Below are 23,539 nucleotides of genomic sequence, written 5' to 3'. Positions count from 1 at the left end.
TAGAAGTACGTTTTTGCTCTTCGCTGGGTTCCCACAACCATTAATATTCCAGGAAACTATTTTGACATAAGCACTATTAGCCATTCATATTGCAAAACAGAATTAAAAGAAAATATTGGTATAGTGGTTAGCGCTGTCGCCTCACAGCAAGAAGGTCCGGGTTCGAGCCCCGTGGCCGGCGAGGGCCTTTCTGTGTGGAGTTTGCATGTTCTCCCCGTGTCCGCGTGGGTTTCCTCCGGGTGCTCCGGTTTCCCCCACAGTCCAAAGACATGCAGGTTAGGTTAACTGGTGACTCTAAATTGACCATATGTGTGAATGTGAGTGTGAATGGTTGTCTGTGTCTATGTGTCAGCCCTGTGATGACCTGGCGACTTGTCCAGGGTGTACCCCGCCTTTCGCCCGTAGTCAGCTGGGATAGGCTCCAGCTTGCCTGCGACCCTGTAGAAGGATAAAGCGGCTAGAGATAATGAGATGAGATGAGATATTGTCCCTTGTAATCTGACCATCCTAATTGAAAAACATAAGTTATGTCTTTTGTACCACTGAGCATTAATAGAAAATCTGCATTTTCCTTTTTAACCCTAACCAACAAGATCAAACTGGTCAACCAAAAACTTCCCTTCACACCAAAGGGAAGAAAAAACAAAACAGAAAAATCTCCTCTCAGTAAAACGCTGTCCATAACGTAAACAAAACCTTACTTAGGTCGTGGAATGTCCAAGACGCCTACTCGGCTTCACAGACAGCTACATGTATAAGCCATCCAGCCCCATCATACCTCTCAATCTCCTAGCTTGGTGGATGTGTCACAGTTTATGGTAGTGAAGTGATTTGCTGCTCGATGAATTTCACCGCTTCAGTTGCCACGTCAAACTTTCTGTTCTTCTCCTTCCACGTAAACTTGAGCGTTGCAGGAAATGCCAGACGAAACTTCACATTCTTGTCACGCAGTAACTGCTTTGCCGTCGCAAAAGTTTTCCTCCTCTCGGCCAGCGCTTTCGTCATGTCTGGAAGCAATGAGATATTGCATCCACTCCATCCCGCACCTCTGCTCTCTCTCGCAGCTTTTAAGACTTTATCTCTCCTGGTAGAACGCAAAAATCTCACCATCACCAGTCTCGGAGGCTGATCTTCATTTGGAGGAGAACCAGGAGAGCGGTGTGCCCTTTCAATTTCGAATTCCTTGTCATCAATGTTTATGCCCAGGCCCTCTGACAGTATTTTTCCAACGCATTCGATCAAGTTGTCGCCTTCAATGCCCTCTTTTAAACCCAGGAGTCTAACGTTATTGCGGTGGCTTCTATTTTCCAAATCTTCCACCCGACTCCACAGGTCATCTATGCGCTTGCCCCGCTGTTCGCGGCTATGCAGCAATTGCTGTGTAGAGTCCTCTACGTCGGAGATTCGCCCTTCCGCCTCAGTTAGTCATTCCTCTGTAGCTTCCACTGCATTTTTCAATTCCTCAATAGTCCCTTTAATCGTTGATACATCAGTCGCCACTTTTTGGAGCATTGAGCTCACTTTACTCACTTCGGCAAGGATGCTTTCCAAGTTAGCTTTCTGTGAGGAATCCCGCGTCAGGCTAGCTCCATCAGTTTCTGTAGCAGCTGCCCCCTTCCCTCGTGTGGGCTTAAAATATTTCGACGTTGAGGACATATTCTTTCACATGTAAGGCGCCGTACAGACTGAAAGGTTAATACTGAGTTAACAAAATACTTCAAAAATCGCGGAGAAATGACAGATTATTTTGGATTAATTTCGATGGGGCTTAGGACAACTCAAACTACGCAGCCATCTTTCTCGTCGATCCCACGTGACTCCCCTCCCTCAGGGAAATTAAGATTCCAGCAGCATCATTACAGATAAACAGAGAAAAGAAATAGAGAAAACTTCTAGATAAATTAAAATAAATTAAGTATTTACATATACAAATATAAAAAGAATAAGATATGGGGAAGAGAGGAAGGAGGGGAGAAAAGGTGGGGTGAAGTGGAAGGGGGGTGGCAGCAGGAGAGATATTGCACTTTATATTGCACATTATATTGCACATTGTCCGATATTGCTTATTGTTCGGCTAGGCTACTGCTCCTTCCCATCCTCTGTCCTCCTGTTACCCCCCCCCCCCCCCCCCCCCCCCCAGAGAGGAGTTGTACAGTCTGATGGTGTGAGGGACAAAGGAGTTTTTAAGTCTGTTAGTCCTGCACTTGGGAAGGAGCATTCTGTCACTGAACAGGCTCCTCTGGTTGCTGATGACGGTGTGCAGAGGGTGACTGGCATCATCCATGATGCTCAGTATTTTGTCCATAGTCCTCTTCTCTGCCACCGTAACCAGAGAGTCCAGCTTCATGCCGACCACAGAGCCGGCCCACCTGATCAGTTTGTCCAGCCTGGATGTGTCCTTCTTGGATGTGCTGCCCCCCCCCAGCACACCATGGTGTAAAACAGGACACTGGCAACCACGGACTGATAGAACATCCACAGGAGTTTCCTGCAGATGTTAAAGGACCGCAGCCTCCTCAGGAAGTACAGCCTGCTCTGTCCCTTCCTGTACAAGTGGTTGGTGTTGCAAGTCCAGTCCAGCCACAGCCCAAGGTACTTGTAGGAATCCACAGCCTCCACCTCGACTCCCTCGATCAGAACTGGTCATGACCTTGGTCTGGACCTCCCAAAGTCAATGATCAGCTCCTTGGTCTTCGAGGTGTTGAGCTGCAGATGGTTCCTGTTGCACCAAACGGCAAAGTCCCTCACCAGGCTCCTATACTCCTCCTCTCTGTCGTCCCTGATACACCCCATGATGGCTGTGTCATCGGCAAACTTCTGAATGTGACACAGCTCCGAGTTGTAGCAGAAGTTCGTGGTGTAGAGGGTGAAGAGAGGCCAGCACCGTGCCCTGGGGTGCTCCAGTGCTGCTAATCACAGTGCCAGACGTGATGTCCTTCAGCCTGACGTACTACGGACTGTCGGTGAGGTAGCTGGAGATCCAGGTGACCAGGCAGGGGTCCACTCACATCCTGTTCTCTAATCAGCCAATCACTTGATGCATCAATCATCATGCAGATACAAATCAAGAGCTTCAGCTAATTAATGTTCACTTTATTCAAACATCAGAATGGGGAAAAAATTGTGATCTCACAGTGAAGTGTGACTTTATTTCACTGTGGCATCATGGGTGTTGGTTTGAGCCAGATGGACTGGTTTGAGTATTTCAGAAACTGCTGATCTCCTGGGGTTTGTTTTCACACACAGCAGTCTCTAGACAACAACGACGACGTCAAGCCAGCATCGTCATGAATGGTGAATTCTTGGAAGTTGTGTCAGAGTTCAAGTACTTGGGCGCTACACTCACACAAGATGGCACTATCTCCAAGGAAATCCGGATCAGAATCGGGGCAGCAATGGCAAGACTCCAGAGGATATGGAAAAGTAACATGAGTTTTAAGACCAAATTCAAGCTGTTTCAATCACTTGTCATCTCTATATTCCTGTATGGCTGTGAGACCTGGATGCTGTTGGCTGAGCACGAAAGAAGAATCCAAGCATTCGAGACCAAATGCTTTCGCTGACTCCGATGGATAAGCTCCAGGGAGCGGAAAACCAATGAATTTGTCAAGAGCAAAGTCAGGAGACTAGTAGGACCCTATGAACCTCTCCTTGTCACAGTAAAGAAGAGAAAACTCGCTTGGTTCGGCCATACAACACGCCACAACACCCTCAGCAAAACGGTTCTGCAGGGAATGGTTGAAGGCACACGCCGAAGAGGAAGGCAGAGGAAAGCCTGGATGAACAATATCACTGAGTGGACCCAGAGGACCCTCCTAGAGAACATCTGAGCCACAAGCGACTGGAAGAACTGGAAGAGGATATCGAACTCAGCAGCTGCCATGCCTCCCCGACGACACCACTCAAGGTATGAGTGATGAGTGAGTCTCTAGAGTTGATACAGAATGGTGTGAAAAACAAAAAAATTTAATCGAGTTTTTTGACAGAGAATCAACAGTTCTGTGGGTGGAAACAAATGCCTTGTTGATAAGAGAGGTCAGAGGAAAATGGACAGATTGGTTTGAGCTTTTTTGCCAGGAAGAACATAGTAACTCTCACAATCACTCTTTACATCCGTGGTGAGCAGAAAAGCATCTCAGCATGCCACAGCAGAAAGACGACCACATTGGGTTCCACTCCTTCAGCCAAGAACAGGGATCTTAGAATCAAGAACAAGTCTGGTTAAAGTGGCCAATAAGTGTATATGAGATCCAAAAGCCTATCCTGGATGGGATGGGAAGGGATGCCAGTCCAGCACAGGGCATCACACACACATACTCATTCACAACAAGGGACAATTTAGGATAACCAATCCACCTGGAGGTAACCCACACAGACCCATGGAAAATGTGAAATTCCAGACAGACCGTATCAAAGTTATGTGTAGGCAATGGCACCCACTGCATCACCATGCTACTTCAGTACAAAATCCATCCATTATCTGTAGCCACTTATCCTGTTCTACAGGGTCGCAGGTAAGCTGGAGCCTATCCCAGCTACTACGAGCGAGAGTCAGGGTACACCCTGGACAAGTAGCCTGGTCATCACAGGGCTGACACAGAGACAAACAACCATTCACACCTACGGTCAATTTAGAGCCACCAATTAGCCTAACCTGCATGTCTTTGGACTGTGGGGGAAACTGGAGCACCCGGAGGAAACCCACGCAGACACGGGGAGAACATGCAAACTCCACACAGAAAGGCCCTTGCCGGCCACTGGGCTCGAACCCAAGACCTTCTTGCTGTGAGGCGACAGTGCTAACCACTACAATACCGTGCCCGCCCCTGTACAAAATCTCATCTCATCTCATTATCTGTAGCCGCTTTATCCTGTTCTACAGGGTCGCAGGGTTGCCTGTGACCCTGTACAAAATCGTTTTATAAACTTAACCTAGTTTCTAAATAATAAAAATCACATTACCGTGAAGCCAATCCTGACACGTTGCCTCATAATCACTATTCACTCTCTCAAGCAGCTCAGATGTTGAAAAGATTACATTAAAAGATTAATTACTTTACACTGCAAGAATATCATACGGTAACATGCTGTATATGGGATCACGGAACTGTCAGAATACTGTGGAGACATTTTTTTTTTGTTCAAAAATACAGATTTGTTCTGCTTTATTCATGAAACAGGCAAGTGCGTAATGACTTGCCTGTAGTTACTGAAGCCAGGATCAGTTTTGATTTAGGAAACAAAGCTTAAACTGAAAGAACAGGAAGCTGAAGCACAGGCTCACTGATCCTGGAAAACTGAAGATTGGAAAAATGACACCTTGTCTGATGAATCTTGTGTTGTGACATTTGGCATCAACAGCACGAATCCATGAACCCAACCTGTCTAGTGTCAAAACCTGGTAGCTGTTGGTGGTGTACTGGTGTAGGGAATGTCTCATCTCATCTCATTATCTCTAGCCGCTTTATCCTGTTATACAGGGTCGCAGGCAAGCTGGAGCCTATCCCAGCTGACTACGGGCGAAAGGCGGGGTACACCCTGGACAAGTCACCAGGTCATCACAGGGCTGACACATAGACACAGACAACCATTCACACTCACATTCACACCTACGGTCAATTTAGAGTCACCAGTTAACCTAACCTGCATGTCTTTGGACTGTGGGGGAAACCGGAGCAATCGGAGGAAACCCATGCGGACGCGGGGAGAACATGCAAACTCCACACAGAAAGGCCCTCGCCGGCCACGGGGCTCGAACCCAGGACCTTCTTGCTGTGAGGCGACTGTGCTAACCACTACACCACCGTGCCACCCCTTGTAAACATAATTTGCCATAAATATAATACTGACTGAGTATTGTTGGAATGGGACAGGTACAGTGGTGCTTGAAAGTTTGTGAACCCTTTAGAATTTTCTATATTTCTGCATAAATATGACCTAAAACATCATCAGATTTTCACACAAGTCCTAAAAGTAGATAAAGAGAACCCAGTTAAACAAACGAGACAAAAATATTATACATGGTCATTTATTTATTGAGGAAAATGATCCAGTATTACATATCTGTGAGTGGCAAAATTATGTGAACCTCTAGGATCAGCAGTTAATTTGAAGGTGAAATTAGAGTCAGGTGTTTTCAATCAATGGGATGACAATCAGGTATGAGTGGGCACCCTGTTTTATTTAAAGAACAGGGCTCTATCAAAGTCTGATCTTCACAACACATGTTTGTGGAAGTATATCATGGCACGAACAAAGGAGATTTCTGAGGACCTCAGAAAAAGCGTTGTTGATGCTCATCAGGCTGGAAAAGGTTACAAAACCATCTCTAAAGAGTTTGGATTCCACCAGTCCACAGTCAGACAGATTGTGTACAAATGGAGGAAATTCAAGACCATTGTTACCCTCCCACAAGTGGCCGACCAACAAAGATCACTCCAAGAGCAAGGCGTGTAATAGTCGGCGAGGTCACAAAGGACCCCAGGGTAACTTCTAAGCAACTGAAGGCCTCTCTCACATTGGCTAATGTTAATGTTCATGAGTCCACCATCAGGACAACACTGAACAACAATGGTGTGCATGGCAGGGTTGCAAGGAGAAAGCCACTGCTCTCCAAAAAGAACATTGCTGCTCGTCTGCAGTTTGCTAAAGGTCATGTGCACAAGCCAGAAGGCTATTGGAAAAATGTTTTGTGGACGGATGAGACCAAAATAGAACTTTTTGGTTTAAATGAGAAGCGTTATGTTTGGAGAAAGGAAAACACTGCATTCCAGCATAAGAACCTTATCCCATCTGTGAAACATGGTGGTGGTAGTATCATGGTTTGGGCCTGTTTTGCTGCATCTGGGCCAGGACGGCTTGCCGTCATTGATGGAACAATGAATTCTGAATTATACCAGCGAATTCTAAAGGAAAATGTCAGGACATCTGTCCATGAACTGAATCTCAAGAGAAGGTGAGTCATGCAGCAAGACAACGACCCTAAGCACACAAGTTGTTCTACCAAAGAATGGTTAAAGAAGAACAAAGTTAATGTTTTGGAATGACCAAGTCAAAGTCCTGACCTTAATTCAGTCAAAATATTGTGGGAGGACCTGAAGCGAGCAGTTCATGTGAGGAAACCCACCAATATTCCAGAGTTGAAGCTCTTTTGTACGGAGGAACGGGCTAAAATTCCTCCAAGCCGGTGTGCAGGACTGATCAACAGTTACCGGAAACATTTAGTTGCAGTTATTGCTGCACAAGGGGGTCACACCAGATACTGAAAGCAAAGGTTCACATATTTTTGCCACTCACAGATGTGTAATATTGGATCATTTTCCTCAATAAATAAATGACCAAGTATAATATTTTTGTCTCATTTGTTTAACTGGGTTCTCTTTATCTACTTTTAGGACTTGTGTGAAAATCTGTTGTTGTTTTTGGTCATATTTAGGCAGAAATATAGAAAATTCTAAAGGGTTCACAAACTTTCAAGCACCACTGTACTTGTTGCTGACCATGTGCATCCCTTACGCACTCATCTTATAATGCCTCGAGCCAGTGGACTTCCATGGCCTCCCGAGTCACCAAATGTGAATTCAATCGAGCAAGTGGTAGAACAGGAGGTTTACAGCTATATCAAAATGGACCAGAATCAAAGCCATGAAGAACTGAGACTGAGCCGAGAGCAAAACTGGCCCTGCCCAGGATTAGTCTGGTGTTCCTAATAAAGTGGCCAGTGAGTATTCAGACGCTGTACAATTACATTACAGGTATTTAGCAGACGATCTTATCCAGAGCGATGCACATCATACCCTGGGGAGCAGTTGAAAGTTCGGTGCCTTGCTCAAGGGCACTTCAGCCATTCCTGCTGGTCCAGGGAATCAAACCTGCAACCTTTTGGTCCCAAAGCTGCTTCTCTAACCTTTAGTCCACAGCTTCCCCATACAGTTGTGGTCAGAAGTTTACATACAGTGACATGAATGTCATCTTGGATATGAATGTCATGGCAATATTTGGGCTTTCAGTAATTTCTTTGAACTCTTCTTTTTCTGTGGCAGAATGATTGTACAGCATACATCTTTAATTAAAAAAAAAAACAAAAACCCTGTTACTAGAATTTGGTGCACAAGTTTTAATTTTCTTTGGGTTTTCTGAAATCAACACAGGGTCAAAAATTTATAGACCTAATATTTGGGTAAAATGTTTGTTCGTAAGATTCACCTTGACCAAACATTTTTGTTTACCATGAACAAGCTTCTGGCAGAATTCTGGTTGGATATTTCACAACTGTTCATGGTAGAGTTCAATTAATTTTTTTTTCCTTGGCATTCAAGATTCAAGATGTTTCTCATATACACAATAACAGACACAGCGGTTATTATTGGATAATGAAATTCTTATTTTGCAACTACCCGACCAAACTATGCTTACTAATATAAAAAGAAATATATATAAAATACAAAATATAAAATATAAAGTGCATATGCAATGCAAAATACAACCCCGATTCCAAAAAAGTTGGGACAAAGTACAAATTGTAAATAAAAACGGAATGCAATGATGTGGAAGTTTCAAAATTCCATATTTTATTCAGAATAGAACATAGATGACATATCAAATGTTTAAACTGAGAAAATGTATCATTTAAAGAGAAAAATTAGGTGATTTTAAATTTCATGACAGCAACACATCTCAAAAAAGTTGGGACAAGGCCATGTTTACCACTGTGAGACATCCCCTTTTCTCTTTACAACAGTCTGTAAACGTCTGGGGACTGAGGAGACAAGTTGCTCAAGTTTAGGGATAGGAATGTTAAGCCATTCTTGTCTAATGTAGGATTCTAGTTGCTCAACTGTCTTAGGTCTTTTTTGTCGTATCTTCCGTTTTATGATGCGCCAAATGTTTTCTATGGGTGAAAGATCTGGACTGCAGGCTGGCCAGTTCAGTACCCGGACCCTTCTTCTACGCAGCCATGATGCTGTAATTGATGCAGTATGTGGTTTGGCATTGTCATGTTGGAAAATGCAAGGTCTTCCCTGAAAGAGACGTCGTCTGGATGGGAGCATATGTTGCTCTAGAACCTGGATATACCTTTCAGCATTGATGGTGTCTTTCCAGATGTGCAAGCTGCCCATGCCACACGCACTAATGCAACCCCATACCATCAGAGATGCAGGCTTCTGAACTGAGCGCTGATAACAACTTGGGTCGTCCTTCTCCTCTTTAGTCCGAATGACACGGCGTCCCTGATTTCCATAAAGAACTTCAAATTTTGATTCGTCTGACCACAGAACAGTTTTCCACTTTGCCACAGTCCATTTTAAATGAGCCTTGGCCCAGAGAAGACGTCTGTGCTTCTGGATCATGTTTAGATACGGCTTCTTCTTTGAACTATAGAGTTTTAGCTGGCAACGGCGGATGGCACGGTGAATTGTGTTCACAGATAATGTTCTCTGGAAATATTCCTGAGCCCATTTTGTGATTTCCAATACAGAAGCATGCCTGTATGTGATGCAGTGCCGTCTAAGGGCCCGAAGATCACGGGCACCCAGTATGGTTTTCTGGCCTTGACCCTTACGCACAGAGATTCTTCCAGATTCTCTGAATCTTTTGATGATATTATGCACTGTAGATGATATGTTCAAACTCTTTGCAATTTTACACTGTCGAACTCCTTTCTGATATTGCTCCACTATTTGTCGGCGCAGAATTAGGGGGATTGGCGATCCTCTTCTCATCTTTACTTCTGAGAGCCGCTGCCACTCCAAGATGCTCTTTTTATACCCAGTCATGTTAATGACCTATTGTCAATTGACCTAATGAGTTGCAATTTGGTCCTCCAGCTGTTCCTTTTTTGTACCTTTAACTTTTCCAGCCTCTTATTGCCCCTGTCCCAACTTTGAGATGTGTTGCTGTCATGAAATTTCAAATGAGCCAATATTTGGCATGAAATTTCAAAATGTCTCACTTTCAGCATTTGATATGTTGTCTATGTTCTATTGTGAATACAATATCAGTTTTTGAGATTTGTAAATTATTGCATTCCGTTTTTATTTACAATTTGTACTTTGTCCCAACTTTTTTGGATTCGGGGTTGTATAAAAGTAGAATGAAAATAAACATAATTAAAATAAAGAATAACAAATAACCAATCAATGTGCAGTAGGACAACACTCAAACAATATGCAGTAGGACAGATATAATGTGCAATGTCTTGTGCAAAATTGCAAATATAGAGGTAGATGGTGATTATAATCCGTGGTTTAAAAGCCTAATGGCCTGGGGGTAAAAACTTTTTGTCAATCTAGTAGTCCTTGCTTTCACACTCCTGTAGCGTCTGCCAGATGGTAGGAGTGTGAATAGTCTGTGTTGTGGGTGTGTTTGGTCCCTGATGATGCTCTGTGCCCTTTTTGTGACCCGGGTGTTGTAAATGTCCTGTAGTGGGGGGAGGACAGCTCCACAGATGAACTGTGCCATTTTAATGACACGCTGGAGAGCCTTTCTGTCCTGAGTCGTGCAGTTCCTGTACCACACAGTGATGGAATTTGCCAGGATGCTCTCCACTGTGCACATGTAGAAGTTGCTGAGGAGTTTGGTGGACAGTCCAAAGAGTCTCTGTTGAGCCTTCTTGATGGTCTGCTGTGTGTTGTGTGTCCAGGTGAGATCCTCACTGATGTGAGTTCCAAGGAATTTAAATGTTTTGACCCTTTCTACCTGTGTCCCGTCGATGTGCAGTGAGGCGTGCTGGTCTCTCCTCCTCTTCCTCGGGTCAATAATCGTCTCCTTGGTCTTCTCAGCATTCAAGGAGAGGTTATTTTCCCGGCACCAGGAGACCAGCCGAGCCACCTCCTCCCTGTAAGCTCTCTCTTCTCCGCCGGTGATCAGCCCAATGACGGTGGTGTCGTCAGCGAACTCGATGATGGAAGTGTTGCTCTGGGAGGGGGTGCAGTCATAGGTGAAGAGGGTGTACAGGAGTGGACTGAGCACACGGCCTTGGGGGATCCCTGTGCTCACTGTCTTGGTGCTGGATGTTCTGGTACCGACTCTGACAGCCTGGGGTCTGTTTGTGAAAAAGTCCAGGACCCAGCAGCAGAGGGAGGATGTCAGTCCAAGGGTGGAGAGCTTCTGTGTCAGTCTGCTGGGGATGACGGTGTTGAAGGCTGAACTGTAGTCCACAAACAGCATTCGAACATAGGTGTCCCTGTGTTCCAGGTGTGACAAGGCTGTGTGGATGGCTGCATTGACGGCATCGTCAGTTGAACGGTTCTGGCAATATGCAAATTGAAGGGGGTCTATTGTGTCTGGGATGCCCTTTTTGATGTGTGACATGACTATCCTCTCAAAACACTTCATTGCAACTGAAGTGAGTGCAATTGGGCGATAGTCATTCAGGCATGTTATATTGTTTTTCTTTGGTAGGGGCACTATAGTGGTGGTCTTGAAGCATGTGGGCACAGACGACATGGAGAGGGACAGGTTGAAAATGTCTGTGAAGACCTCTGCTAGCTGTGTGGAGCAGGCCCTCAAAGCACGGCCAGGAATGTTGTCAGGGCCGGCTGCCTTTCGGAGGTTAGTCCTCCTGAAGACCTTGCTCACCTCGGTTATGGTCACAGTGGGTGAAGAGCTCTGTGCTGCCTCTGGTGGTAGAATCCCTCTGTGTTGGTTGGTGTTGAGGGTGTCGAAGCGAGCATAGAACTCGTTCAGCTCATCTGGTGTTGTGTTGTGGTTGGCTGTGACCCTGCTATTCTTCTGCTGGAAATTGGTGGTGTGTTGCAGGCCCTGCCACATGCATCTGGAGTCTGAGGTGCTGTAATATCCTTCCAGCTTCAGTCTGTACTGCCTCTTGGCTTCCCTGATGGATCTACATAGGTCAAATCTGGCCTTTTTATATCCATCTGCGTCACCAGAGGCAAAAGCGGTGGAGCGTGCATGTAGCATACTTCACTGTTAATCCAAGGTTTTTGGTTTGGATATATTTTGCAGCGCTTGGTGGGGACAATGTCATTAATGCATGTGGTGATGTAGCTGGTGACCACAGATGTATATTCCTCTAAATCCACAGAACAGTCGAGAGAAGACTCGGCATGGACTCAACTTATAAGCATGGTCCATATATTTTCAACAGGGGTGAAGTTTTAAGCTTAATGTTAGCCTGCTTTATCCTCCATAACCAGCTCTGATGTGTGTTTGGGTTCATCGTCCTGTTGTAACTCCCAAGTCGTGTTCAAGTTTCTGATGGTTTATGCTGAAGAATTCTGAGGTAGTCCTCCTTCTTCGTTATTCCATCCACTTTGTGCAATGAACCAGTTCCACTGGCAGCAAAACAGCCCCAGAGCATGATGATCCTACCACCACCAGCTGGTACAGTGTCCCTCAGTACATGGTGGTCATTGTGGCCAAACAACTCAATCTTTGTCTCATCTGACCATACAGCTTTCCTCCAGAAGGCTTTTTCCTCTGTCCGTGTGGTCAGCTTCAAACTTTAGTTAAGCTTGAAGACATCAATTTTGGAGCAGGGGGTGATTTCTTGGATAGCAGCCTCTTAGTCCATGGTGATCTGAACTGTAGACAGTGATCCATCAGCTTTCAGTTCCTGGCAGGGCTGTGCCATGGTGGTTCCCAGGTTGTTCCTGGCCATCCAAACCAATTTCCTTTCAGCTGAGGGCGACAGTTTGGGTTTTCTTGAAGCAAAGTGGCTTGGCAAAGTGACTACACGTCACAATAACTTGCATACAATTGTTTGAACTGATCTTGGAATTTGCAGTTGTTTAGAAATGGCTTCAAGAGACATTCCGGAGTTGTGTACGTACATCTGCAATCCTCTTTGTCAGATCTGCACTGAGCTCCTTGGACTTTCCCATTGTATTGTGTGCTGTAAACAAACCCTTTTTATGAAGGCACAGAGAAGCTACCAGCTGTAGTCAGTCAGGATCACTAACAGGAAGTTAAGAGACCTCGGCCTTGGCAAGATAAGAGACATTTTGGAAGTTTCAGCACCTTCGAATTAATAATCTAAGTGAACATACGTAAATTTTTGGCCCTGTGTTGATTTCAGAAAACCCAAAGAAAATTAAAACTTGTGCACCAAATTCTAGTGGTTTTTTTTAATTAAAGATGTATGCTGTACAATCATTCTGCCACAGAAAAAGAGTTCAAAGAAATTATTGAAAGCCCAAATATTGCCATGGCATTGATATCCAAGATGACATTCATGTTACTATATGTAAACTTCTGACCACAACTGTACAAGATCAATTCATTTCAGTAGAACTAAACAACAGAAAGACACCATGGCGAATTTGCTGTGAGATTTATTCATGAGATGGTACATTCACATTCACAAACATCACATCAAACACAGCAAATGTGGAAAGGGATGATGAGTTCCAAGGTGAGCTTTGCTTCTAAGGTGGACAAATCCGAAATCTCTGACAGAGAAAAAACGCCACATACTGTATAATGTAACTCCTGAGATGCCTAAACACATCTGACAACTTCTCACTAAATCCTCGTCTTCTTAATCCTGTGCTTAATCCTTGATTATGGCTTTATCCCTCTCTTTTAATCCTTTCTGGGGGTTTTTTTCTCTTTTTTATCCCAATATGTTCTGAACTCTACGAGTTGGATGAGTGGATTGTTAACTCAAGCATGCAAAAATTAATCCACCGCAATGAAATCCTTTTCTCAAGGCAATGTCTGTGACGTGACACTGAGATATACTGAGAAAGTAAAGTTGGTTGATGACCAGTGATAAGGCTCTCCTGGAAAGTTAACGCTTTGGATTTCATCAAATGTAGACACGAAAAAATAAAGGGAATTGGATAACTTCATCACTTTTTTTTTTTTTTTTTAAACACGCGCGCACACTCATATGCTGGAGGCATTCAAAATAAAAAAAAAAACTAAAGTGTAAAAATTTCAACAGATTTCTAACTACGGTCAACAATTCTGAAATGTATTATTTATTTTTCCAAGTTGCTCAGAATTAAAAAAAAAAAAATCACTGTATTTACAGGTATAATGACAATCTTTAGTTTGAAAGAAACTCAAATTACTCAAAGTAGTGAACTAATGTAACTAGAACAACGCCAGGCATTTTTATAAGGTGCTCCTCGTCACTGTCAAGGTTAAACGAGGTGCTTTGCCTCGTGCCGTCTCTCTCCTGGAAAATCAAGGCGACAGTATGGAGGATATGGAAAATAAAACGATTATTTTGCTGTGAATTGAGAAGGAGAGGACGTTTCTGAATTTAAAAAGCACGATCTTTTTCGACTCCTCTTTCTGCTGCACTGTATACAAGTCCAATTAAAGCAAATTAATTAAAACGGGTACAAAATTTGCAAAACGAACCCTCAAAAATTAAAGGAGTAAGAGATAGATATTAAGAGAGAGACTTTTTTTTTCTTTCTTTCTTAATTTAGACAGCCAGAAATGGCCATCCGAGGCCCGTTCTGTGAGGGGCAGATGGTGAATGTGGCGCCCCCTGGTGGAACCGTCAGTCTTGTTTCGTTGTGTCCTTGATGGCCCTGAGGCGCTCCAGCAGTGGAGGGTGGGAATAGTGCCACATCGAGAAGAGCCAATCAGCCACAGGAAAGCCCAGGTTATCTTTGTTTAGCTTGATAAGGGCCGAGCAGAGCTCAGTCGATCGACCCATGGCTCGTGCAAACGCATCTGCCTGGAACTCGAATCTGCGGCTCAGCACGGTCAGGCAGAACGTCAGGAGCTGGAGAAGTGAAACATCATAGAGGAGAAGAGAGAGTGAAAAACGTCCGATTATTCAGTCTGAAGGGGTTCAATTGTCTGTCAACCTACAGAAGTCTCAGTTAGAGCCCTGCATTCCCGCGGGACCCGACGCAAAGCAGTGCGGCGCAGGACAAATTTTGAAAGCTCATTGCGGGCGCGGGCGGGAGGGGGAGTGCACAATGCGGGAGCGGGCGGGAGAGGTGATAAGCTGCAGTCCCGCTAACTAAAAATGTGTTTAAAATAAAATTTATAAATTATTAATTTATGTCTATCATATATAATTTGTGCTGGATATTTTATTTGGCATTAATAAAAACATTTTAAGATGCCTAAATTTGCGGATGTGGTCTAATCTCGCGTATGTTTCTGATTCCTTTCCGCTCTTCCGTGTTTGAGATCTCCGATCATGGCAGAAGAGCAGAGCTCCTCTAGTGAAGCTCACACTGTAGATATTTATGCTCAAATCCACTCAAAGTAGGGGGCAGGGCACCATCACGCTGTGTCTTTAAATTTTATTAATTTCTTATATTTCCTAGAATGTAAATGTGAGGAGTGACATATAAGCTATGTGCAATGTACAATATTCTTAATATCCACTGTAGATTTTGGTAGGTGCGTTGGGTATCTCTGTAAAGCCTCAGCTGCGCATGCCGCCTGGCAACACGCACCCTCGCTACGTGCGCTAGGTGAAGGATCGGTCAGTGGAGAGCTCAGCTAAGCTCAGCATGTTTAATTCCCCAAGCCAATGACAAGAACTTTCGTGAGAAATAACGTGAACGTCTGCATCATGCGGGATTTGCGGGCGGGAGCGGGACAAAATATGGCAGGCGGGAGCGGGACTAAAAATCATAATTCTCTGCGGGAGCTGGACTGCACAATGCGGGCGGGAGCGGGACTGAAAATTCTGTCCCGCGCAGACCTCTAGTCTCAGTCCCTGTGTCGGAAATCACTCCCTAGTGGACTATATAGTGAGGTCGCCATTTTGAATGTATACTCAGGATTATTACACCCTAGGTATATCGTGCAAAGTATCCCACAATGCACCATGAAAAGTAGTGTACAACTGATGGTCACTAACCAAGCAATATATCCCTTCATGCATTGCGGTCGCGCTGAAAAATCTAAGTCTCAAATTTGATTTAATAAAAGGCAGCGGCAAAGAAGAAAGTATTCAGCCTTGATTTAAAAAGAACTGAAAGATGCAGGTACCTTGTATTGATTAACGTGGGAAATACGCTCAGTGTAATATGGATTTATCACAAAAACACAGACGTGTTTATTATTTTGAAAACCCGCCAGCCGACTGATCTGGCACGTTTTAATTGTGCGACAGTAATGACGTAGAGTAAATAACAGCGTGGTGGACTAGTGTCCGAAAGTGTTTTTTCATTTTACCAATGAGCTCACTATATAGTCCTCTATATAGTAATTCCCTATATATTGAGTAAGCGAGTGAGTGATTCCAGACACAGGGTGTACCTCATACTGGGCGAAAGAATTATAATTATAATTATAAAATAAGAAATAATTATAATTATATAATAATAATAATTATATAATAATTATAATTAGCAAACTTTCTTCACCAAAAGTGTAATAATTTCATGAAAAGGGCTCGACATGAATATGAAAACTGAAATGTAACGGATACTGATTTGAAGGAGCTAAAAAATTTCTATAACCAAAAATAACCAAACATTTTAATTTATTCTATCCACATTCACTGGATATGAGCAATCACGCGCTCTGATTGGCTAGTCTACTACTAGCTCATATACCATGAGGAAGAAAAAAAAAAAATGGCAGAGCATGTTGCTGAACCAACCGAGGACGAAATAAAAACTCTACTCGAAAACAAAACCCCAAACAATACAAAAACTCCTACAAAATATGAAATAAAAGTATTTGATGGTAAGGACGTCTCTTTCCCCCCCCAAGAATTATCATTAGCGAATTTTTCACAAATTGCTCCTGTCATTTCGCCAGTTTGTTTACATTCTAAGCGGAAATTATTTTGCCGGACGTTTTGTATAACGTTTTTATTTATCGAATTTGCAAAAGCTAAAAATAAAAATGCTCCGTTTCACAAAACCCAGTGAACATGAATAGAATAAAACAGTTATTCCACTCAATCTTGTCGTACGTGGCTTATAGCCGACTCGGTGCGACGCGCCTCGCCTCGTCTCATCGGCTATCGGCTCATGTACGACTTGATTTCGTGGAATAACTGTTAAATGGACAAAAGTTCAACCAGAACGTGCATGTTTTATTTAAACGGCACTTTTATCAAAAATGAAAAACAGAAACGTCGTTACACAAAAAGCTACTAATAAATAACTAATGAATAAAACATTTGTGATGATGCAGCCTGATGAACAGCGTGTCTACAAGCGTTTTAGTCCTCTTATACCACAAATGTCCCTCAATTATTACTAGGGCTGTCGGAGTTAACGCGATAATGATAATAATGCGCAAAAGCAAATTCCTTTTAACGCCACTAATTAAAGTCTGTGATTCGAATTCAGTAGCTTTCAGTCCACTAAACAAAAATAAATCTGGTGTCAGGGAAAATTCTTATGATTTAAACGTAAAAAAAAAACAAAAAAAAACTGAAAGGCAGTCTAGCTTTAATGACAGAACTAGAGGGAAAAAAAACCCTCTTGTTTTGTTCACACTGAATTGTGCGAAACCCTCTTTTTTATTTTTTAAAAATGCAGTGGGGGAATAAATAAATAACCCACAAAAATCATTTTTGCTGTGTTCAGCCTTATCCTTCCTGACCCGGTCACATACATTTACATAAAGCAAGCGTATTTAAAAAAAAAAAAAAAAAAACCTACAACCTTTAAGGTACGTTTAGAACGGATAAAAAAAAAAAAAAGTGCGATTAATTTGCGATGGGCAATAATGTGATTAAATATTTTATGAACCACAACTCATGTGTTCCTGGTTATTGTCTTTAAAATAACATGGCATTCATAAATGTAGTTTTCCCTCGATGCAATCATAAACCACACAAATTTATCAACTAATCATGACACAAGTTGCGGTCTGATCACAAAATCCGTCGCATACACATTGTAGGCAGAACAGGATAAGTGACTATACCTCGTTGTAGGGGGAGAAGATGAACTGGAAGATGATGAGCAGCCCAATGAGCGTCGGCTGGCTGTCGTGGAAGCCGAAGGCCATGAAGAGCTCTTTCCGCCCAATCAGAGCAGCGAACAGGAAGAAGCAGAGGAACGAGTTCAGCTGTGGAGAGAAACAGAAATAAAACCCTGACAGAATATGGTTTATTCAGGATATATATATATATATATATATATATATATATATATATATATATATATATATATATATGTTATTTACCAGCTGGGAGGTCTGTATTGTGAAATACCGTGACCGAGGTCTTGAAAGTACTGACCGAGGCCCTCAGTATTCAAGGCCGAGGTTACGGTATTTCACCATACGGACCGACCTTAAGCTGGTAAATAATATTTTTTTTTCTTTACCAAATTCTAACAGAAAACGAGAGCGCCCAAAAGGGAAAACCGAGCCGAGCCGCCATTTTGAATCCTCGTTCACAGCTGTAATGCAAATTGCTTCCTCCTCGGTATACAAGTGCACTTCCATGGCAGGAAAAAAAACTACATTTTGCCGCCTATGTAGTCCCCTATTTATACAAAATTGAGTCATTCAGGATTCAGCCATGTTTTTGCTCAGGGTTAGCAAGTTACAGGTTTTTAGCTTTCTCCTGAAATGTTTTCTTTTATTTCTTCTTCCTCAGGGTAGTAAAACTCGCTTTCGCTGTGAAGACTGTCGTTATCGCTATCCATGCTGTAAAATTAATGCTATTCTCCTGAGAAATGCTGGCAAACATTTATAAGATTTTTGATAATCTTGCAGTATAAATAAATCTTAGAAGAAAAAAAAAAAAGATAAATGTTGACAAAAAAAATGCTACTATGTTTGTTGTTGTTGTGAATGAGCGAGTCGCCAGAGGTCCGTAACCGGGGTCCGTAACTGGGGTCCGTACTGTAGGATACGGACCCACTCGCCAGCCAATCAGAGCGCAGGATTTGATGGAAACCCAGGGTTTCCCATACATAGACCATTGTGTGGTGCAGCGCCACACAATGGATTCCTATCGCCACACAATCAGACTCGCGATTTAAAAAAAAAAAAATCCGTTGCGTATCGTTCCGTTCATTCATAGTGCTCTTTCTTCTCGTTCACACGCGCGCGTGCGCACACACCCACACAGAGAGAGAGACGGAGAGGCGTGTCCACAGGCCTGCCGTTGCGCATATACCCGGACTGCAAGTAGGCCTGTTAGGCTAATTAAAAATAACGCAGCCTTCCCGATTCGCCTTCCGACCCCTTATTTTAAAAGGTAGCCTACGTCGTGCTCGTGATGAGCTTTATCATAGCCTTCTTGGCTTACAGGAAACGGACATCCCTGAGTCAGGCTACAAACCAATTTTGATGCATACAGTAGCAGCTTGACGTGAGGAACCGGCCTTATTGCATTATCCCGTTTATCCCGCTTCAGCATTCATGCAAGTTATTAATAATGGCTTGACATTCACAATAAATAAGGATTTCCCACTAGCCTAAATAAAATGTTATACTCGTGGGGATGCCTAGCTGATGCTACCTGAAGCAAAAAATCTGAATATTTTAAGAAACATCTTTATTAGCTTTATTGGCGAAGTAGACAAACCATCACTGTATCACTGATACGCACACACACTGGCAGCTGATTCGCCCACTCCTCCTCTCCACGCATACTGTTCGCGTAGGGCACTGGAGTTTTTTTTTTTTTTCAGGAAGCCACGCAGAATTAAATGTTCTGATAGGGCATGCACACTTTGCACCAATTAGGGTAATGCTTTTCATTATTGTTAGTTGCCTTGGTGTTACCTTAAGTGGTTTCTTACATCTAATTATTTTATTTGTATTTTGTTGTTACATTATACTATTTATTTAATTTTAGTATTGGCTGAGGTAAGTGTTGAGTTCAATATTTAAAATAATAACCTCCAGCTTGTTGTTTGCAATTTATTCCTTGAATGTCAACTAAAGAATGATTGAAAGATCGCCACCAAAAAGGCAAAAAACTAAAATTTAACTTCAATTTTGGTGAGTAATTTTCATAAATTTAAAAGACAGGTTTTCCACCAACATCAAGCCCAGCAAACTAACAGCCTGCCCTGTAATGTAAAGTTGGGTCGAGGAATGAAACCAGGCAGGGTTCTGGGAAAAACTGTTTTAGCTGTCTTCTCTTAAAGAACTTGAAAGAATTTAGATTGAACTGAATAATCTCAAATGCTTCTTGTAGCTTTAAAATAGTCCCAGCAGGTGACTCTGAAGAAAAATACTGTGTGTTTGAACACCGCCCGCTGTAAACACTTTGCATACACCCCAATGACCGACTCCACCGACCGACACGACACCACCGCGCACGATTCCCTCATCGGCACAGTGGAGCACCACAAATTGCTACCTGGTCTGTGGGAAACACTGAAACCGCACCACAAAAAAACCAAAGTGAATTATTCTGATCGCAGTGTTCAACTACCAAGTCCGACCCTGTGTCCGAAATCACTCACTCACTACTCCCTACATAGAGAGCTCATTGATTTAAAAAAAAACAAAACAAAACACACACACACTTTCGGACACTATTCCACCACACCGTTATTTACGTCATTACTGTCGCACAATTAAAACGTGCCAGATCAGTCGGCTGGTGGGTTTTCAAAATAATAAATACACGCGTGTATCTTTGTGATAAATCCATATTACAGGCTACTGAGCGGATTTCCCACATTAATCAATCAATACAAAAGTACTTTGTGTCTCCTGCATCTTTCAGTTCTTTCAAATCGAGGCTGAATACTTTCTTCTTTGCCGCTGCCTTTTATTAAAGGTCCCATGGCATGAAATTTTCACTTTCTGAGGTTTTTTAACATTAAAATGAGTTCCTCTGACCTTCTTAAGTCACCCCAGTGGCTAGAAATTTCATAATGTGTAAACCAAACTATGCCCAACATTTGAGAATGGCGCGTCAAAATGGCGCGTTGATAAGCTCTTCCCTTTACTACGTCAGCAAGGGAGATGATCCCCACGCCCCCCTCTGGATTCCCACCCACTGTATGGATTGCCCGCCCAGTTGTAGTGAGGAGACCATAGAGGACACAACAACATGGCATCACCTAAGCGAGCGAAACATGGAAATTGCGCTGTACATGGATGTGACAACACAGAAAAGAGTCTGTTTTTACTGCCGACGGGAGAGCCCCTGAAGACGCAGTGGCTTAATTTTATTTACTCCAATAATACGCCGTCGAGTCTACCTAAGACGGTGTATGTTTGTCGGAAGCATTTTCCTGAGGAATGTTTCCACAACTTGGGACAGTACAGGGCAGGTTTTGCACATCAACGGTCACTGAAGCCTGGGTCCGTACCAAGCATCCCTGCCGCATCAGCAACAAACACCGAACAAGTAAGTGTATAACTGGTCGTTTTGTCGTGTTTTAAAATCGGTGCGTTAGCCTAGCAATGGCTACATTAGCTGTGCAGCTAACCGCTTCCTGCAGTTAGCCAGATAATCTGCGCTACAAAACTAAAGAGAATGCAGCATGCTCTGTTAAACCGAGTTTAGTCTGGAAATTGACTGTAACTTATGAGCTTATGTTTGACTATTGCTCCGCAACGCATGTCTTCTGTTGGATAAGCGATATGTTGCTGTAGTTGCTGCTTCTATCCTCTTTGGTTATGGAGTGCGTGTTCAAGCCTAGGGTATTATACGTTCGTAAACTACCACTCCGAACACTCTCACTCTCTGTTCTCTGTGTCACGTTGAGTTTACGAAAGGAGTCCGAGGGAGAACGGGGTTTTGTCTTAGCAGCGTGGCTACAGGCGCTGATAGCAGCGAGTATGTGCGCGCGCAGCTTGGTCAAGCCCCTCCCCCCATGGCCCGCCCCCACCCTCTACCCTTCCCCGCCTCCTGCTTCTCATTAGTAAAACGACGCACTGGGAAAAGCGCTGAAATGGGGCTTTCTCCCAGGAGGCTATATTTACGTGCCGAGGGTTCATTTCGAGAAAGGCTGCGGATATAACATCCGGAAACCTCCACGAGCCCGTTTAAAGCATCAACAAACCACCATGCCATGGGTCCTTTAAATCAAATTTGAGACTTTTGATTAGACTTCTTTCAGCGCGACCGCAATGCATGATGGGATATATTGCTTGGTTAGTGACCATCGGTTGTACGCTGCTTTTCATGGTGCATTGTGGGATATTTTGAGTGCACTATACAGGGTGTACAGTGAGAATTAGTACATTCAAAATAGCGACCTCACTATATAGTGAGTCGGGAGTGATTTCGGACACGGGATGAGTCTCTGTGTCCTGAACGCGAATGTAATGAAAAAAAAGATCACGTCTGTTTCAAACAGAAAAGGAAAACGGAAACTGATCTCTCCGACATGAAATATTAGACTAAATTAGTCAGTTGTTCATCAGGGTGGAGGTGACACAAGCTCAGTTTAATGTGTTGACATTCTCATATGTCTTGTGTATACGTAATAGTTCGCTCACCTGGCTGATGACGATGTGCTTCACTGTGTGGCCCAGCTTCCAGTGTCCCAATTCATGACCAAGAACCGCCAGAACCTCTAGATTACTGCAGCCTTGCTTTTTGTGCTAGAAAGTTAAAAACAAAAAAAAGTTATTTTGGAATTTAGTATGGTATTGTAATGATCTCTGGGCTCTTTTGCTTTTCCTGTTTTGTGTTGGCTCCTCCCACCTGAGGCCTGTCTCACCTGGTTCAGTCTCGATATAAGATCAGTTTGGCAGATACTAGAGCGAGACGGGAGGGGACAGGCGGCAGCTGTCCTTTTTGGGTCTTGTTTTTTTTTTTTTAACAGGGTTCTATTCATCCAAACACTTTCCTTGCACTATTGATTTCCGACTATCCATACTGACGCATTTGCTTATTTTGTTTGCCTTTAATTCTTTCTTCAGTTTAAGTTTTGCTTAGTCCAATAAATCCTCAAGTTTTCTTTTGTTACGGTCTTGATCTGGGTCGTGACAAAATGGGGGCTCGTCTGGGATTTGAACCCAGGACCTCTCACACTCGTACGTGTAATACTCAGCATACAACCCGGCTCAAGACTGTAACAGTATAGAAACGAGTGCTCCGAGAGCACAGTATCCCCCGCTGGCAGCTGTGCCATAACTCGGGTAAAATACGACTGAATTGAACGAAATATAACAAAGAATTCTGTCAAGTTTCGTGAAATTCCTCCAAAAATTGTGAGAGGAGTCGATTTCAGAAAGCAAGCGCGCCTTGATGAAATTGCCAAAGTTTGTTAAAGGAACAGTCCACCGTACTTCCATAATGAAATACGTTCTTCTCTGAATTGAGACGAGCTGATCCGTACCTCTCCGAGCTTTGCGCGACCTCCCAGTCAGTCAGACGCGCTGTCACTCCTGTTAGCAATGTAGCTAGGCTCAGCATGGCCAACGGTATTTTTTGGGGCTGTAGTTAGATGCGACCAAACTCTTCCGCGTTTTTCCTGTTTACATAGGTTTATATGACCAGTGACATGAAACAAAGTTCAGTTACACAAATTGAAACGTAGCAATTTTCTATGCTATGGAAAGTCCGCACTATAATGACAGGCGTACTAACACCTTCTGCGCGCTTCGACAGCGCATTGATACCTTCACTTGTGCGGACTTTCCATAGCATAGAAGATTGCCACATTTCAATTTGTGTAACTGAACTTGTTTCATGTCACTG

The 23,539-nt window shown here is 43.3% G+C and overlaps 1 protein-coding gene across 1 annotated transcript in view; it reads right to left on the bottom strand.

Moving 5' to 3' along the window:
* Positions 1 to 13,279: 13,279 nt before the first annotated feature.
* zmpste24 (zinc metallopeptidase, STE24 homolog) overlaps positions 13,280 to 23,539 on the bottom strand; it is a 51,831-nt gene continuing 41,571 nt past the window's right edge. The window contains exons 8-10 of the mRNA XM_060933385.1: positions 22,333 to 22,437; positions 17,836 to 17,979; positions 13,280 to 14,707 (exon numbers count right to left, since the gene is read on the bottom strand). Of these exons, the coding sequence (XP_060789368.1) occupies positions 14,480 to 14,707; positions 17,836 to 17,979; positions 22,333 to 22,437 (477 nt within the window). The 3' untranslated portion in view covers positions 13,280 to 14,479. The remainder of the gene's footprint in view (positions 14,708 to 17,835; positions 17,980 to 22,332; positions 22,438 to 23,539) is intronic.

This window comes from Neoarius graeffei, chromosome 11 (genome assembly GCF_027579695.1).
Source record: "Neoarius graeffei isolate fNeoGra1 chromosome 11, fNeoGra1.pri, whole genome shotgun sequence".
Lineage (NCBI taxonomy): Eukaryota > Metazoa > Chordata > Actinopteri > Siluriformes > Ariidae > Neoarius > Neoarius graeffei.
The sequence above is the reverse complement of the archived record's forward strand: the minus strand, read 5'-3'. Positions and strand labels throughout refer to the sequence as shown.